The 18,223-nt window shown below is 38.9% G+C and overlaps 2 protein-coding genes across 10 annotated transcripts in view; both read right to left on the reverse strand.

Moving 5' to 3' along the window:
• Positions 1-87: 87 nt before the first annotated feature.
• On the reverse strand, positions 88-7,124 carry LOC113051453 (midkine-B-like). Its single transcript, XM_026215206.1, has 5 exons — positions 6,980-7,124; positions 2,001-2,083; positions 1,180-1,347; positions 884-1,045; positions 88-345 (listed from the first exon to the last, which is right to left on the reverse strand). Exons 2-5 carry the CDS (start codon positions 2,080-2,082, stop codon positions 317-319), a joined length of 441 nt encoding a protein of 146 aa, XP_026070991.1. The 5' UTR covers position 2,083; positions 6,980-7,124; the 3' UTR covers positions 88-316.
• A 5,064-nt stretch (positions 7,125-12,188) lies between these two features.
• Positions 12,189-18,223, reverse strand: part of LOC113051454 (diacylglycerol kinase zeta-like) — a 105,334-nt gene continuing 99,299 nt past the window's right edge. For all 9 annotated transcript variants that reach the window (XM_026215212.1, XM_026215216.1, XM_026215215.1 and 6 more), the window contains 4 exons: positions 17,244-17,364; positions 16,396-16,432; positions 16,080-16,179; positions 12,189-13,800 (listed from right to left, as the gene is read on the reverse strand). In XM_026215212.1, the coding sequence (XP_026070997.1) occupies positions 13,684-13,800; positions 16,080-16,179; positions 16,396-16,432; positions 17,244-17,364 (375 nt within the window). In that variant the 3' untranslated portion in view covers positions 12,189-13,683. The remainder of the gene's footprint in view (positions 13,801-16,079; positions 16,180-16,395; positions 16,433-17,243; positions 17,365-18,223) is intronic.

Raw genomic sequence — 18,223 nt, forward strand, 5'->3', positions numbered from 1 at the left:
ATGAGAGGCCTGGGGCTCACGCAGCTGATAGATAGTAGAGAGAGAGGGAAACATCGGAGGATTGGGTCAATAACAGGGCACCACACGCACACTAAACAAAGGCTTTTTATTCTCCCCACGCTCACACATGAAACAGTCATGTAACGTGTCAAATACTCCGCTGTTACTCTGTCATAGTCTTCTAAAGCTATGTGTTTGTGGCTACAGAGCGAGTCCTGCTCATGCTGAAGAACACTTGAGTAGAGATATAAAAGGCCGTGTTTGGATGATGGATGATCACGAGGTGTTTACTGCCCCTCTGGATCTCTTGCTGCTTTTAGTTCCCCTTCCCCTTGCCTTTCTTTCCTGTGGAGAGATTGACACAAAATCTGATTATTCAGATCCAGCAGTAAAGCCGAACCTCTTGACGCCGCCTCCCCATCTCACGCTGGTTAGGAAATGCAAATGCTCTTCTAAAATAATGCTACAGTATTCCTGCTGGAATCCATATTCAGATAAGCATATTAACCACAAACATACCATTTGAAAGGACTGACTTAGACATCTGCCTCTCGTGTATGAGCAGAGGTTGACTATTGATTTCTGAATCCCACTCAGACACCCACCACGGCCAGCAGGTCGAGATTACACGCATTACTGTTTCCATTCAGCCAAACCAAACCAAACACCTGCTGAGTCATGCGTGTCTTATTTAAAAAACTTACATAAATTAATGACTTTTAATAATAATTTCAAACAATTCTTAAATCAATTTAATGTTGAAGGCATAATTATTTAATATTAGTTAAATGTTATTTTTATGCTAACGTTTGAACATAACATGCACAAAACGATCGCCTTCCGTCACTGAATGTCAGTTTTGGGATTAGTGTTGAGGATGTACCTTTGGGTTTGTTTTTGATCTTGGTGGTGCAGGGTTTGGACACAGAGATGGTTTGCTGGCAGTCGGCGTTGAAGAGAGCCTTTACCAGAGAGCCAGAGCGGCTCTTTGTGTTTGTGGCTGTGTCACACTCGCCCCAGTTACCAAACTTATACTTGCAGTCAGCTGCATGAAATGAGATACAATATACTATGTAAGATGATACGAAAGGTGCAGAAATACACAGCAGCACAAAAACAAACCAAAAATAAAAAGTGATGGCTAATTATAATAAAAAATGTTGAGAAGGTTTCACTCACGTCCGAAGTCTTTCTTCCAGTTGCAGGGCACTCGGCATTTGACTTTCTTGGTCTGCTCATTGCAGGTGGCTTCTCTTGTGCCTGCTCCACAGTCCCCGGTATTGGCCACACAACTGCCATAGCGCCACTCCACACAGTCCGAAGCACCCTTACCTCCTTTATTCTTCTCTGTCACATGACACACGGGCAGAAGCGTTACTTCATCTCCCCTTCAGCCAAGTATCACATAAACTCATGCAAAACTGCCCAGTCAATACACTAACACTGCACGACTTTTAAAATCAGACTAGATTTTAAAACACTAGGCATCACTCGTCAACTTTGTAAATGGTTACAGAAGGAAAAACTGGGAATTATACAGTAACAACTGAGAATCACACACCAGATTTTCAATTTATTGCAAACACAGCAAACATGCGTTCCTCTTTTAAAGAAGCATGACAAATGAAAGCAATACATATGCGCTCTAAAACTGGCTCAAAATATCATGCTTGAATATCAAATAAAAATAACATGCTTGAAATCCTTCAGCTGGATGGAATCACAGTCTGGCGATGAATATTGCAGCCTGTGCCCATCATACACTATGCAATTTTCTATAAAATGCCCAAAATTGGCAGACTGGCTCAGATTTTCATCAACTAACACTAACTTGTCCAGACAGCAAACTGGGGCAAAATCTGTCCAAAAAGTAGTGTATTCCAGCCTTAAGATTCAAAGCGATACATCACAGGATATAATTCTATTTGAGAGATGAAATAATGGAAGAAAAGAAAGAGGGGAGAGATGTGAGATTATTGGAAGAGACCAACATGTTATACCTTTCTTGTTTTTTCCAGCCTCTGTGGTCACGATCATTAAAACCACCAGCACCACGATGATGGTGGAGAACAGGCCACGCATCCTGAAAAACACAAGATAATCAGCTGTTGGAGAGCAAAACTACAGTTTTCAGTAACTACACAGTTTCTGTCTTAAGTACTGTTGTCAAAGGACAGGACAGTAATCCAAAAATCTATGCTGAGGTGTTACTTTGCCCTTTTAGTATTTCAAATTCCCAATTAGAGATGAATGGCTGGAGCTGATAAGGATGATCATTCAGAATGATTAATTAGAGCTTCATTGACAAGGGACTGGCATTGAAATGTCATAGGCTTGGCTCGTGCAAACACAGAAGGTCATAATGCTGATGGTTCTCTGCCATCACTGATAATAATGATACAAAAGCGTTTGAATAAACACATTACTCAGGAGTATAATGTAACAGCTACTGCACAACTGGAGAATACATAGTGATTTTCTTTGGATTATGATAATGACGCTCTCGGCACCGAAAGCACCGCCACTGTACTTGCTTGTTGCTGTGAATCATCAAACATACACATGCAAAACGACACTCACAAACATACAAGACCATTCACAACCCTGACTGACATCCACTCACACTCAAAAGAAAGAGAGTCGACGTGTGTCTTTGAATGTGTCCGTCGACCCGCCAGAGACACCTGTGTTTTCTCTCCGTCTCTCCTCAGCTGTGTACACACGGTGTGTGCGTTAGTAAATGTGTGTATGAAAACACCACACTTTTGCTCGTCTGCTTCTCAACACGTCAGCATTCAAAACACCACGAATGAGAGGTAATGAGCAACTGAATCATGTTTTCCCCCCGATAAAAGAGCTTTTTCAATCTCAGATCTATTTGACTGGATCATCTCAAATGAGGGTTTTGCCATGTACACAGATCTGCTTATATGTGGTTTGTGGCTCTAGCTGCGTGAGTGCGCTCTTTATCCTCGGCTTGTGATCTCCATGGCGATGATTCGCCCGCGTGCTGTGAGATAGTAGGAGCGCATTGTCTGAAGAGAATGGAATCATCGCCGCGGGACGCCATTCTTCCGGAACGCTCCGTGGATATGAAGGCAAAAGGACTGAAGCAGCAGCTCATGCAGAGACGTACACTCACATATGGACCCACACAGATTACAGAACGCACATTCACACATCAGCCAGCTTCCCACAGACACATTTACTAACAACTCAGCACCACTGGCAGTGTGGGAGTCACTTTTTTGTAAATAAGACGACAGCCTGCTTCAGAACTCTGTTAGCAGGAAAAGTAATTAACGGTAACAAAAGCTGATCTCCTGTTGAAAGAGAGGACAGTCTCTGTAAGACGCAGGACTCAAAGCGGCCAGAATTAGCTGGACCCATGAAAAGCAGCATTGAACTGTCTTTGATGACAATTAAGCATCTATTAAGTCCAAACGAGCCTCTCGTTCTGACTGTATCACTTTCTCTTTAATGCAGTCCATCTGTCCATTCACTCAATCACGTTGGCCGTTTTGCTCTGGGGGTTTCATCGGAGCACATTGTTGGTTGAGGGCAATATTGTGGACTCATCTCTCAGCCGTAACTTCCAGCTCAAACTCCTGTCCCAGCACAAATGCCGTCCCTCATCACTCAGGCGCCGGACCTTTAGAGGTCACCCTAAGCAGAGGCAGTAAAAATGCTTTCTACCTCTGTTTTTCCCCTTCATCTTTCACTCTCAGACACTAAATGCTCTTCTAAAGCGTTTTATAAAATATTCTGTTGACCCAGTAAATCCTGCAACTCCCTCCAAACAGTAATTAAGTGTCAGCCGCTCAGCGGAGCGTGACTAACCTCTCTCAGAAAAACACAAATCTTGAGAGCCCCAACCCCCATTTGAGAGCCCCAACCCCCATTTTCCTGGCCCAAAAATGTCTTCACCCTCTCTCTGTGTCCAAAAAAGTTCCCCCTCCTCACCTTTTTTTCACTGACCTTTCTCCGCAATCAGGCGGTCTTCTTTATATGATATGTGTGTGTGTGTGTGTGCATGAATGATGGGTGTGTTTGGGGGGGGGCTGTTCCATACATCCTAACAAGGCTGTTCTGGTCCACACACACACATCTCACACACTCTGATGGTGGAAAGCCCTTTAAAAGCCCCATTCCTCTCACAGAAACACACACTCTTTGAGAGCCTTACTCACTCATCATACGCCATGGGGCTTCCATTATCACAAGTGCAGAGGAATGCAGGACCGCTGGACACACACGGTTTCTCTTCTCTCCCCTCCTCTGGTCCTCTCTCCGCCCCGCACATCTTTTCAGAGCGTTCCAGCACCCAGTGTTCGAGTGTGCGAGTCCCTCGCCACACAACCAGCTGGACTTCAAACTCATTTCCATAGCAGAGAAAACAACACAAAGCTCTGACCCACTTCACTCATAGTCAGACATATGGAAAAGTTTCACGCTTATCAGTGCCACTTTTCAACAGGTTTCCATTTGGAGTCTTTCCTTTCAACAGCTCTTAAATTCTATTACGAGCACTGCGTTTTTCTGTAAAGACTATATTAAATTGAGGTGCTTTCATTAAGTCTGACGCAAAGCAGGCCCTTAAAGCTGAGCTGGAACTGAGCGTTAGTCTTCAGACACAGTGCAGAGGGAGTTCAAGTCTGCACTGGTTTTATCAGTCATCTAAACCACAGAGAGACAGACTGACAGACAGACAGACAGACACGGGGGAGGAGAGAGACGTCTGGAGACAGTGTTCAAACCAAAAACAGCTGTTTAAGTTCACCTCAGCACAAGATTTACTCGAACACAGGTTTGAGGCTAGCAGTCATAAATCACTGTGAGTCTCCCATCATTCTTTCTGATGGGTGTGTGCAGCTGGGTGATGTCCGCACATGCACTCACACAGACACACACACACACACATACACAGATTGTGTGTCCCATGCAGCAAAGCATTAGGTAAGTGTTACAACAATGCTTTCTGATGGAAACTGTGACCAGCATAGCACTAGAGGGCTGTGAATCTGAGAGTTCAGAGTTAGTGAGGCACACACACATACATCAACACGTAACCACAGCGTTATATACACACCCTGAGGATATACACTCATATAAGCAGAAGTTGACTTAAGAGCATATCTCTACTATGCATGGGGCAAGAGGGCTTTGTAATATTGTTCTGAAACACATTCCATTTCTCCTCTAGTAATGTGAAATAAAGCCTGAAATACAAATGAAACTCACTTGGCTAAATAGACATGAGGGGTGTCTTATATAAATAATATAATGTCTATGTATGACATGCTTTTTCCACTTACCACTCAAAATTATTCATATGAACTGGTTATTATGTTATATTATATTATGTGGTCAGTTTTCTTCTCTCACTTTCTGTCTGTTTTATTTGATCTGACCACAGTGTTTTGACCCAGAGAATCTCTCTCTCTCTCTCTCTCTCTCTGTTACATGCTCACACCAAAACAGGGCAGAGGCCAAAAGGTTGAATGTTTACAACTTTGCTGAAGTGCTGTGAAAAGGTATAGCTCCAAATGTGTAATCCCTTCAATAAAAGTGCATTTTGCACTTTTTAAGTCCCACTCTGGGATGAAAAGCCCCTAAAAGTGTCTAAAGAAAGAGAAATGAAAGAGTGGGATGTGGGAGGGTGCAGGTCAGAATGCAGGTCAGGTGAAAAGGGTCTCTGAAAGAGCAAGAGAAGAAAAGAAGGAACGCGGTCCTCTTCCTTTCTGCCCTGCACTCTTTGACCATTCTATTCAAGAGGAGAGAGAGGGAGCGAATGAAGCCCAGAGCATCAAATGCACAATGATCTCTAACGCACACGCACACAAAGATTTGTGCAAGAGAACTGAATTATGGTGATTCTTCTCCTCTTAAGGCATTAGCTGTTGTCCCCAACACATGCACAATTCACATGCATCAGAAATTAAAACAATATTTACTATTTAGATTTAATTCGGACTGAAATTAGCAAAGGTCACTATCACATAGAAAAATAAGATGCATATCACTGACAAGCAACTTTGCATCACAATGGGTTAGTGCAGATCACCACCTACTTTGTGTAAAAACTTTTCACAAGTTGCCTATCCACCCAGCAACTGTTTTTTTTGTTTTGTTTTGTTTTTTTTTTATAATTTTTTTTTGGCTAATCTGAGATTTTGCAACATGCTAATTGTACTTTTACTAACTTTACTTTATGAACAGTAAATGTAGCCTACTCAATACTTCACATGTCTCCAACTGTGAAGTAAAAATCTTACAGTTGTCTGCTAATAATTCAAGTATCGTTTAGAAATGTATTATTTCTACCTAAACTGTGGAAATCAGTGTCAAGTAGGCTAGTAGATCCATATTATCTATAGTTTTAGAGTTTGTACATTAATTTACTGTAGTAATCAAATGTATTTTCTGAAAAAAAAACAAATTATATATATATATATATATATATATATATATATATATATATATATATATATATATATATATATAAAACAACTTCCACTTTCCTTTAAATTATTTCTGATGGTCTTAACGCACCATGTTTACAGTAAAACCGTTTCTTACATTACAAGATGGCAACTCTGAATGTAGCATTGATCGCGGTACAAACTTAATCTAATGTTTGCGCACCTCAGAAGGGATATTATTTTAGTTTATTGATAACAAAAACCCGTTAGACCAACTCAAATGATTATCAACGTATCAAATAATTCCATTGAATTCATACTGGGTGTAGGCTATATATAAAAGATAGATCAACTTAAAAAATAAAATAAAATAATTGTTCATATCTGAATATTCTTAATATTCTATATCGTTTGAAAAGAAAAACGTTTAGGCTATCTGTCCATATTTTCGCTTTATAACTTACCAAAGCCACTTTTCAAAAAGTTTAACGGAGTAGCTTAAATCAAATAGAAAACCCATGCAGTCCACTGGTCAGATAAGAACTTTTTGAACTCACTTGTTTTCTGTGTCGAAAGTTCCCACACTCAAACGCTGAAATAATGTCTTGCTGAAGTTTCGCGTGTGAACTCTTCTCCAGCATCCGCCTTTATGTGTCACTCACTCCGCCTCTGTGTTTCCCCCCAAACTAATTTAATCGGTTCCTCTCCCCCTGAACCCCATTTAAATGAACCCCACCGTGACGTCACAGCCCACGTCAGTCAACAGACCTCAGGCACAGCCAAGAGACCTTGTCAACCTAAAAAAGTATAATAATAGATTTTTATTAGCTATAATAATAATAATAGTAATAATAATAATAATAATAAAATTACATTTTATTATATATAATTAAATACTAAGCTATAAATTCTGTGAAAGCAAGAACGTCCACCTATTAACTGATAACAGATGGCTGTGTTCACAAACGCTTTTGGCATTTCCCCAGGACAGAAACTCAAGAAACTAAATCAATTGATCAAAGAACTAATTGTACAAATAAATAAATAAATAATCATAAAAATTATATTTCGACAGAGGATATGCAGTGGCAAAATATCCGACTACAGATACTGAGCTTGCCAGTTATGACTATTTACAAATTCAGCAAATATATCTGTCTAGAGACAAGCAGACATACTGCAGAAACCTGGCCACAAGAACAACACCTTTTGTACTCTAACTACATAAAGATTACAAACAAATACCTTCTTGGTTTTGCAAATCATCATTAAAATTTAAATTAAAATTCTATAGAAATGTAATGGGCACAAACTTTGGTAGGACGTTCAAACCTAGCTGTTATTTCAGTCTCTTACCACATAAAGGCACCTACACCAATAAAAACAGGACAGTCTGAATCTGTAAAATACTTGTGTATTGATGAACAGCTAGCTTTAACAACGTATCTCTTTAATTCATAAAAGTTCCTTGGTAGAGTTATATTTTCATTTCTTGTTTATACTACAAACAACTAAAACATTTTAAACAACTAAAATGATTTCAGAGGATACAGATTCTCTTCCTTTTTGCCTGCTATGGGATTCTGTGTATTTGTGAATGTGTGTGTAAACCCCTAAGGGCAGGCACAGCGGCTCAATAGGACAAATGGTGCAGTCAGATAAACAATCTCTCTGCAGGCTCAAACAGGCCAGAACAAAACACACGACGACCTGAGCCAACTACACATTAAACCATTCTCATAAATAAAGCTCACATAAAACCTTCTCTTACAATTCAAACCTACACTCGCCGCAACAATCATGCAGTTTTACAGCAAGACCCTACAGATCAATAACGTGGAAAAATCTCACTAAAAAGTGACTGTAAACTACAAAGATATGGAGCGTCAGATTACACTTTTGTTGAGGACAGATTGAAAAACTAGTTTTTATAGTTTTCTGTTAGTTTTTCATTTCAATCAGAGCACATCTTTAATGCCTGTAATAGCATATGTATTACATGTAAGATTTGATTAAAAAAAAATAAGTTACAGGCATGTATATATAAACTTTTAAGTGCAAAGAACTGTTCGTTTCACACATCCACTCCAAGACGACTAAATAGACCACAGGGGAAATGGGGGCCATGGAGGAAATCAAAGTGGGGTGAGGAACAAAAAGAAAGAAAGAAAGGCTGGGAGGTTTATACAGGCTACATATTTTGTAGCAAACTGAAAAGGCAAGACCTCCTCCCTGCTCTCCAGAGAGAAACCTCTGTCTCCCAACAGAGGACCAGATGGAACAATCATTGTTTGAATAAAAGACTGCTCACAGCCAGCACAAATGATCAACAAAACCCTCTCCCCAATCTCTTCCTCTCTGGGTCACCAGGGAAGTCATGGGAACGCTTGCCAAATGGGCAAAAGGTGAACTAGCATGTGAGTGTCCAAGGTTAAAGAGCCAAGGATGAAGTCTGTGCTTAAAGCAGAGGTCACTAGAACAGACTCTACACTTCCGCTCACATACAGTACACATGCTTCTTGTTATTTTCTTACTCCGAAAACTAGTAAATATCTAACGAAAGGTACCTGCAATTACTTCAAGTTCACAAAAAGTGAAGACGTTATTGTATTAAATAAATATTTGTAACACTTTAAAGCAAGGTTTCACTTGGCAACATTAGTTAATGCTAGGCGTCATAATAACAATGGACAACAATTACAGCATCATTTTAAATTCTAGGTTAATATTAATTTATGCATTATTGTTCATTTGCTTAATGTTCATTTATATTACATTCAATAATGATAATTTACACAACTTGAAAATTTTGACTAATTCTGTAATAAAATTGTTTAATGTTAGTTTGCGAGGCATGAACTAATGTTAACCTACTGAACTTTATTATAAGTTTTTATATATATATATATAAACACCCACAAACACATATCACTTCTTCCTTTGTCCAGATCTCTGGCAGGTCCTGGCAGCTAGTATGAGAGTAAGATCAGATTTTTTTTTTTTTTTTTTTTATGTCAAAATTTAATTGGCTAATTTGATAATTGTTAATAAATCAATGTCTTTTTGAGTCCTTCTGGTAGAACTTATACTAAAGCTTTGATTTCTCCTTTTAAATCCTGCCTCTCATCTCCGAGCTCAACTCACTCCTGCGGAGACTGAAAGAAACGCAGCAGAGTCTGAGGAAAATGTTGTTCATACAGTCCAAGGATTCAACTTTAGTTGTTCCAGACTCCAAAGCCTCACGTTCACCCATCTGTGGAGTAGAGGGAGACCTGAACACAGTACAGAACAAATCAAAATGAAGCTCACATTAGATTTAACCAGGGATCAGATCTCACTCTTATTCTTTAGACACTAAGATATTAACAGCAACAGAAAGACCACTCAAATTCCAATGCCTTAAAAAACATCCCTGTGATTTTAGCAACAAATGACCTTGCTGTTCAGTATGCAATATGCAGTATGCTTTATTATTTTATTAATCAGACAGTAACAGAATAAGTTCACTGAAGAGATAAATATTGACTACATGTTACAGAACAAAAATATTCATAAAATCTTTTTTTAAACAATATATTGCACTGAAACCCATGCCTTCTGCATTCTCCTTTTCAAAATCCTATAATACACTGTAGCCTTGAATTGCACTGCAACTCAAAAAAAAAAAAAAAAAAAAAAAAAAAAAAATACAGACACTAATTAGTATCAATGTCAGATCCTTTTCCCTGTTAATCAATGAAAGACGCAGCTCTTCCTCTTCTTTCTGCTTTCATGCATCTCAATGATGGCTAAAGAGCTTAAATGAGTAAGAAAATACACAGCAACAAAACACATTCAGAAATTTAAATTACTGTACATACATGTTACATTGCTTTGCCTTTTGAAAGTAAAAGTAAGGAGATTTCCATATAAGAATGGAAAAATGTGATATTTCTTGGAAAATCTCATCTCTTTTGTAATAATGCAGTACAAAATTGAGTGTGTATTAATAATGTTGGTGGTGAAGTACTGAACGTGGAATATACTTCAATAGGATCTCCACTACATGAAGAAAAATAGGATATTATAGAAAAGTAATTAATTGCAAAATAGTGCTTGCTGACAGTGTATCGCTGATGAAAAGATTAGGCTAAATTAAGCTATGGATTAAAAACTTGGTTTTAATAAGATAATGGAAGGCCATGTAAGGTCCAGCGGTAAACAGCTGCCTGAGAACACATGCAAGTATGAATTAATTATAACGAAGCACTTTACAGAACTACTGTATAGTCATGATCTGTTGGTTAAATGAAAATAAATCCTTGCAGAGAAGGTTGGGGTGGAATAAAATGCTGCCAGCGTTAATTACAATCTCCCCAGAGTAAATGGATCAACACCAAAACAAAAGAACCATTTCATTAAATCTGGGTGATAAAATCTTAAAACCAAACTAAATTCAAAGTGACGTTGGGCTAATGCAGGGTCACAGACCTCACTTGCTCTTAGAGGAATAGAAATGATATAAGTGCAGTCTACAGCACTTAAATAAAAACTGGCCATTAAAATACCCACTTCACTGAGTTAATAGATGTGTACTGTTTCATGCAGCAGAACATCATCATGCCAGTCAAAAATACATACTGTTCATAATCAGGTATGGAATTGTGGACACATTCAAATTTGCAAATCACTTAAGTAATTTAAGGCTGTTGTATTTCTAGAGACTCCATGTCAATAAACGTCAAATAAAGTCCAAATCATTTAGAAGTTTTACAGAAAAGGATAAAAACTGTGGAGTATTATAGCAAGGCTCCAACATATTTTAAACAAGAAATGAAAAGTTGTAACAAACTGAATTTGTTATATCATACTCTCAGTGCAACTGCTTTCTAAGATTTAAGTGACAATAGAAATGGTTCTTACTATAACGGTACATGAGGAAAAACTGTCCTCTAAGTGTTTTGCAATAAATTCAAACATTCGCGGCAAATCTATGCCATCTGTTCTGTCTATTATTCTGACAAACTAGTTTTAGGATTATGATAATTAGGAAGAAACTGAAAGCCTTAAAACTCACAAACGTTCACTTAATCCCTTCAGTCACCGTGAGCGTGAGAGGCTCCTGTAGGCTGTTTATCTCAGACAGGAAAATTAAATGATCAAAATTCCTCAGTAAAGAAATGAAGTTGGCATGACTGAGAAAAAAGCGCTGTTGGCTTGAAGCCCATTTACAGTTTCAGCCCGTTTGCTAGCTTTGTTTCGTCCCAGACTGCAGATGTGAGCCAGTGTCTGTCTGAACTACTGTATATAAACGGCTTTTCAATTACTGTGTTACAGGAGCTAATTAGTAACACCAATACTCAAAACCTTAAAGTGTTATCATCTTATACACATTACACAATCAGCCTTTACACTGGGGTCTCAGACGAAACAGAAAAAGGACAGAATGAAAGGATAAAAAAAAAATAATTACGTGCATTATGGATAACAAAACCCAATTTGACATACTAAAAAGGTCTAAAGCACAAAAAAGGGATTGCACTTTATTTTACAGTACATGTACTAACATGTACTTAAAGTGTACTTACAGTGTATTTATCTAAGAAAGTTCTGGTAACACAAGGTAACTACATGGGGTAGGGTTAGGTTTAGGGGTAAGTTTAGGGTTAGTACCTAGTTATTACATAGTTATTGTAATTCCTATAATAAGTACATAGTATGTACATAAGGAACAATACTGTAAAATAAAGTGCTACCAAAAAAGTCTTTTAGAATTTAAAAAAATGATCAAGACGTATCACGTTTATTGAAAGAGTTCAGTGAGGTCTCATTCATCAAGACTCCTATCAAATAGCTGTCTGGGTTAAAGGGTTAGATGGATGGATAGTTGTTGTTGTTTTTAACACTCAAACTTTCCAAATGCAACTGAGAGTGCAGAAAAATGAAGAGCACTAAAGATGCTAGTGTGTTCACCCAAGACCTGTGTTACTAAATTACAATATGAATATGCATACATACTGTATAACGACATTTGAAACTTTCAAATCAGTGGGTCCTTTCATAAAATGAAGTATTAAGTCTTTAGACAGAGAAGATTTTCATTCTATGAAGTAAATAATTGAAATAAGTCACAAGTTACTAACATTATTAAATATCTATAAATTCAAGGCCTAATTAATTTCAATATATAAAGATTTAGGAAAATAAATATAAGCATCCTTAAATCTTGAATCTGCATTAAGACACCAGCACTAAAAAAAATATGAAACAAAAACTCTTACAGAGAGTGTTTTTTTTATCACAAAGATTTAAGAAAAGTGAGCTGAAATGACAGAGACCTGTTCTCTACTCTCATAAACCAAAATCTAATTTACAGAGTTGTATAATACAAACATGAAAACACATCTTTTATAGCTACAAATGATATAAACATCTATTTACTTAAAAAAAAAATGTAGGAAAGAAGCTATAATTTCAGTACATCAATTATAAATCCAGAGAACAGAATAAAGGCGGCAATCAAAGCTACAGTGCAAATGCCTCTTAAACAGAAAGCTACTCGCATACATTTACAGTACCGAATGTTATTACCATGTTAAAGTTAGAAAACAGCAGAGAAATCTATGAAAATGCTAAATCTTTCCAATAACACACCGGAAAAAGATCTAAATAGGTCTGATACTGCAAACCAAGAGCCCAGAAAACATTCCTATGTTTGAACCAACCTGAACACTTCCAGTGCAGGGGAAGCTAGAAAGTTACATTATACATTAACATCATTTCATTTAATGGCTTTACTGTTATTAGGAAATCAGCTAACTGAAATGTTGTTTCCCTTTCACGTTCTGGAGCACGGATCAGATTAATGCTCAGCCATAACAGAGCAATACTAAATCTACGGTAAACGCTCCAGGTGCACTTCTACAGACAGTGAGAACTCTGGAGACACACACAGCACTGTCCTCACCAGCCCATGCATCTTTAAATCCTTTAACATTCAGCATTGTCACACTAGAAAAGCAAGCTTGATGAGTACAGTAACATAGAGGGCAATGCATTCTGTCTCATACATACAAACTAGAAGATGTTTTGGCAGTGCAATAAAATGAAAGACATTAAGTCCAACAGGAAAGCTCGGGACCTCTTCAGAGACAGCAAAGTGTGCCACCATCTCTCTAGGAATGTGTCACCATCGTGCAGTTTAGCGATACATTTTTGGTTACTGTTGTTTTGGCACAAACAGGAGGACGCCGGTTGAGGGGGAAGGGTGAGAGGTTAAAGGTCAAACTGCAGTCTCCTGGTCCTCACGCTGGATCATTTGGTAGTGCTGTCGGTTCTCAAGATACGCCGCAAGTTCTGCATCTTTCGCCTTCTCGGCACGATGCTTTGGAGTGTCACCCTGAAAATAAAGACATGTGTTATAACAAACGCTGAAAAGGTAAATAATAATAATAATAATAATAATAATAATAATAATAATAATAATAATAATTTGACAGTTTAGAATGAAACTGCTCTCTGTTCCATTGAGACTGCAATTTCAAATACAAACACAAGCTGAAGTTCCGGAACACGCTTCAAGAACATCTATGGTTGCTCCAGGCTTCAATTAGGGACAGTTTCTTTCAGACAGATTCTTCACGAGCAATGGTAAATGGTACAAGTCTCTAATGGTAAGCATGTTGTTTTTTAGAAAACTCCTCTCTTTTTCTGTAGCCTGTGCCAGCATTGCTCAACAGTAATTGTTGTTAATTGCAGGCAGGCCTGGAGCAGAGAGTCTGAGAGAAAGGCCTGGACTGTTCCAGTCGGACAGAGCTCGGAGCACTCAGACTGCCCGCCAGGCGCTTTCATTGTTGAGGCACAGATGAAGCTGCTTTTGTTCAAGAGTGTACAGTACGGCCGGCCACCAGCACCTTTTCATACCGCACAACTTCCAGCGCGGTGCTGCATCCCTCCATTTTCAGCCTTTCACATGCAAACAAAGACAGTTCTGGAAAAGCTGTCAAAAGCTACTGAGTCCTGTAGCTACAGCACAATGGAGAATATTAGCCATGAACTAAAAGAGACGAGTTTCACAGGAGGCAAAAAAAAAAGCTTGGTGGTTAAGAGAGTTACTCTGCAGGGCATGCCGAACAGAAATATAAGATGATCACACTTTTAAAGTGCTTTTTAAAACCAGCATTCATCCTCATACAAGTCGAAAAGAAGAGAGGGGAAGATGATGGAAGGAATAATGGGGCTTCTCAATATATAAAGACAAAGACAGATGGACTGACTGTAAAAGAGAAACAGAGCAAAGGAACTGAGAGGGAGGGAGTTAGAGAGGAGGAATGTGCTTCATCACAGGGTAATGAACGATGAGTCACTATATCCTGGATTTGATGTTTTCTGGATTGAAAGAAACCAAGAGTGCAGGATCCTTAGATTTGATGGAAACAGAGGAAAAGCAGGGCAGAAAAGTGCTGATGGAGCTGTTATTTGCAACAGACCACAGTCAAGGAAAATGGCACCGCTAAATCAGGTCTTGTTCAGATTGAGTCTGTCAGGAGCACGCGAGTACAATCTCCCTGAAGAGTGAGGGTAGATGAAAATCATGGGATATCCTCTGAAGAGAAAAATCTTCATAATGGCCTGCTCTCAGCCCGTGTCAGACTGGTGACTTTACACATTTCCTCTCCCTCAACAGCACACGAGTTACTGATAATTACACAGATAGAAGACTAGAGTCCACCGGGAGACTCAATCAGTGCCCTCTCACACTTTTATCAGATGGGAAGGGTCCTTTAAAAGCTTTAGAGGAGACTGTTACACCGAGGCCCAGTGGTGCAAATATACAAACTACAGAAGAAAAAAAAGAGCCAGTAAGCGATAGGAAGTACTGCTGAGGGTTCTATCCACAAATGCGATTTTTGTGAGGGACAATCAGTCCCTCACATATCTTTTCAAATACGAAGTTTTTAAATGGATGTTTCTTCTGAAAAGAAGAGAGGCAGTAATCAGAGTCTAATGTGTCTACAGCTGTGTGTAATTTTGTGGTACACCGATCAAAAGTGCTGCAGGAGAGCTGGAGTCTCTCGGCTGGATCTGTGGAGGTGAGCGGGGGAGAGGGTGGGCTGCTGGAAGGAAGAATGGTTCCTTGTTTCACGCAGAGGTCTTAGTCAGCACTGACTAACAGAGCACAGAGTACACAGACGTTCAGGGACGGAGACCAGCTGGAGGCTGCAGCCAAAATCAGAGAGATCCAAAAGCCACACACGTCTACAGAGAACCGGCTTGGCATGAATCTGGATTCAGAACTGACCAAAATCATTCCTTCCTAAATTCTCCAATCAAGGTCAAATGAGGAATAAACTCTGACAGGATGTGTATCAAAACAAAAGGTAAAAAAGCCATTGTAAAACAAATCCATATGACTCAATCCATTTAATCCAAGTCTGGTGAAGATATACCATCATGTTATGTGCTGAACAGATTTCATTTAGGCTTCTTTGTATCTATCTAAACAATACAAAAAAATAATCTATTTAATATTTGTTTTTTAAAGATTAACATTAAACCAAGACTTATGGGTTTGCAATGACATGAGGGTGATTAAATGATGACTCATTTTTGTGTGAACCATCCTTTATTCCAGCGTCAAACATGAGCATGAACTATTTCTCTACGTGTCTATCTCACCTGTAAGTCTGTCTTCATGAGAGATGCTCCCGCCTCCACTAGGTAATGACAGATTGTCCTCTGAAACAACGAGGCCGCTTTGTGCAATGCCGTCTCTCCACTGAATAATAACAAGAGAGAGACAGACAAAGAGGAAGCGAGAGACAAAGAGAGGGATAAATAGACCGAGAGGGCAGGAGGCAGAAAAACACAAGACAAAGCTGGAGGCTGTTAAAAATAAAACTCAAAACTGAGTGAGCCAGCCCTTACAACAGTATCATAAAACAGAACCTGAACTTTTACTGTCAACAGATAAAAATATCGAGTGTGCACTCACTTTTCTCTCTCGGTTACATCCAGGATATCGGTGGATGCTGTAGAACAAGAAGAAAGAATAAATAAAATACAAATCAAACCCTGCAACTCGCACTAAAGCATGTGCACAGAGGAGATGCTGTGTTGCTTAATGAAGAGCAGTAAAGATGAGAGAGTGAGATGACCTGCCCAACACACACACACACACACACACACACTACAGACAACACACAAATCAACAACTGAAAGCAAACGATACCAGTCAGAAGCTTGGACACACCTGAATGTGTTTGTTATGATAGAGACCTGTTGATCTAAAGGACTGGAAGCTTGACATTTGTTTTGTAGACAAATATCGGTTATACATGTCTATATCAGATTTGTTTTTGTTTTGTTTTTTACATAAATGTAGTATCTAATAAAATGACAAATGTAGAATCTAGATATAGAATATTCAATAATGGCATCTTCCACATTTTAAAATATAGCAAAGAATAAGTACTGTAGGTGTGAACCAACTTTTACTGGTATTTTACACCAAATATCAAAAAAGAGGTAATTATTACAAACTAACAATCTAAATCAACTTAAATTTCACTTAAATGTCTGTTAATAATATCAATTGTAGCTTAGGAATTTAACAGTTTTCACAAGTTTTAGGCATTTCAACCCCCACTGTGTATGAGAATTGAGAGAGACAATGAGAGCTTTACTTCACTCTTTCAAAGATCTACTCCACATATGCAGCTTTTAAATTGATTGCTGAACAGAAATGACATACAGACATAAAAACTGCAAAGACAAAGTCATGTTGTCTATGCCAGTGGCTTTTGAGAGCCGTTCCAGACATGTATAATGTGATCATTTTACCATTATCAATGATGTATTTGACGATCTCCTTGCTTCCCACTTCCACAGCATAGTGGAGCAGGGTGCGACCCACGGGGTCCTGCACACACAGGTCTGCCCCCTTCTTATGCAGCTCCTTCAACTGCAGAGAAAAACTGCCGGTCATACAAACAAACACGGAGATAAAAACATGCCAAACAATAGGAAACCAAAGAGAGCACCATTATGGGAAGCAACATGGTAGCCTGATCTCTGAGCCTTATTAATTATTGCCAAATTAAGTCGCAAAAAGTACTGGTTTTGGCTGGAGGTTCAAACAATAGGTTCAAACAACCCTTCCATGCGACAAATCCCAAAATCTGTCAGAAATTTGCCAGGACTCTTTTATACACCAGAAAGAGTTTGGGCATTAAATACTGGCATTATCACAAGTACCGTGAGTCTAGAAAGACTGGTATCAGACGTTTTTATTCACCAGTTTTCACTCCTGCTGATAGATGCCCTGAGATGAAAGAGAAGACACCAGAGTCTGGATGTAGTTCTGCATATTACATATGTTAGAGCTGACTGTTTATGTTTCTATGGTCCGGCCGTGAGGGCAGAGAGATGCTTATTTAAAGAAGACGTATTGGGGCGGGGAAAGGATGCTGTGTACTGTACACTGCCCACTGAAACATGCCAAACATCCTTATTAATACCTGAAATATCCCCTCGTCTCCTCTCTGTACCGAGGCATTACGAGTGGGGACAGGTTTTGGGCTGGGTGTTAGAGACTATCATCTAGAGAAAGCCTGTTTGGTCTCCATAGAAACCAAGGAGGAGTGAAAGGTCAGTAGAATATGCAGGAACATTTATTTGGTTCCGCCTCCGCTCTGCAAGATACTTGACATTTAATGGTGAGGTCAGTCCTGCGTTAGAGACCACAGAATATCCTTTAGGCCCAGTGAACATTTAACTAAAAGCACATAGATCGCTCTCTTGCATATTAAATCACTGTGAGA

This window comes from Carassius auratus, chromosome 32 (assembly GCF_003368295.1).
Source record: "Carassius auratus strain Wakin chromosome 32, ASM336829v1, whole genome shotgun sequence".
NCBI classification, from domain to species: domain Eukaryota; kingdom Metazoa; phylum Chordata; class Actinopteri; order Cypriniformes; family Cyprinidae; genus Carassius; species Carassius auratus.

Coding starts and splice junctions, on each gene's coding strand:
- LOC113051453 (XM_026215206.1), bottom strand. CDS start 2,082: ATGCGTGGCCTGTTCTCCACCATCATCGTGGTGCTGGTGGTTTTAATG. Junction 1,348..2,000: donor GGCTGGAAAAAACAAGAAAG/GTATAACATGTT, acceptor GTCATGTGACAG/AGAAGAATAAAGGAGGTAAG. Junction 1,046..1,179: donor CTGGAAGAAAGACTTCGGAC/GTGAGTGAAACC, acceptor CATTTCATGCAG/CTGACTGCAAGTATAAGTTT.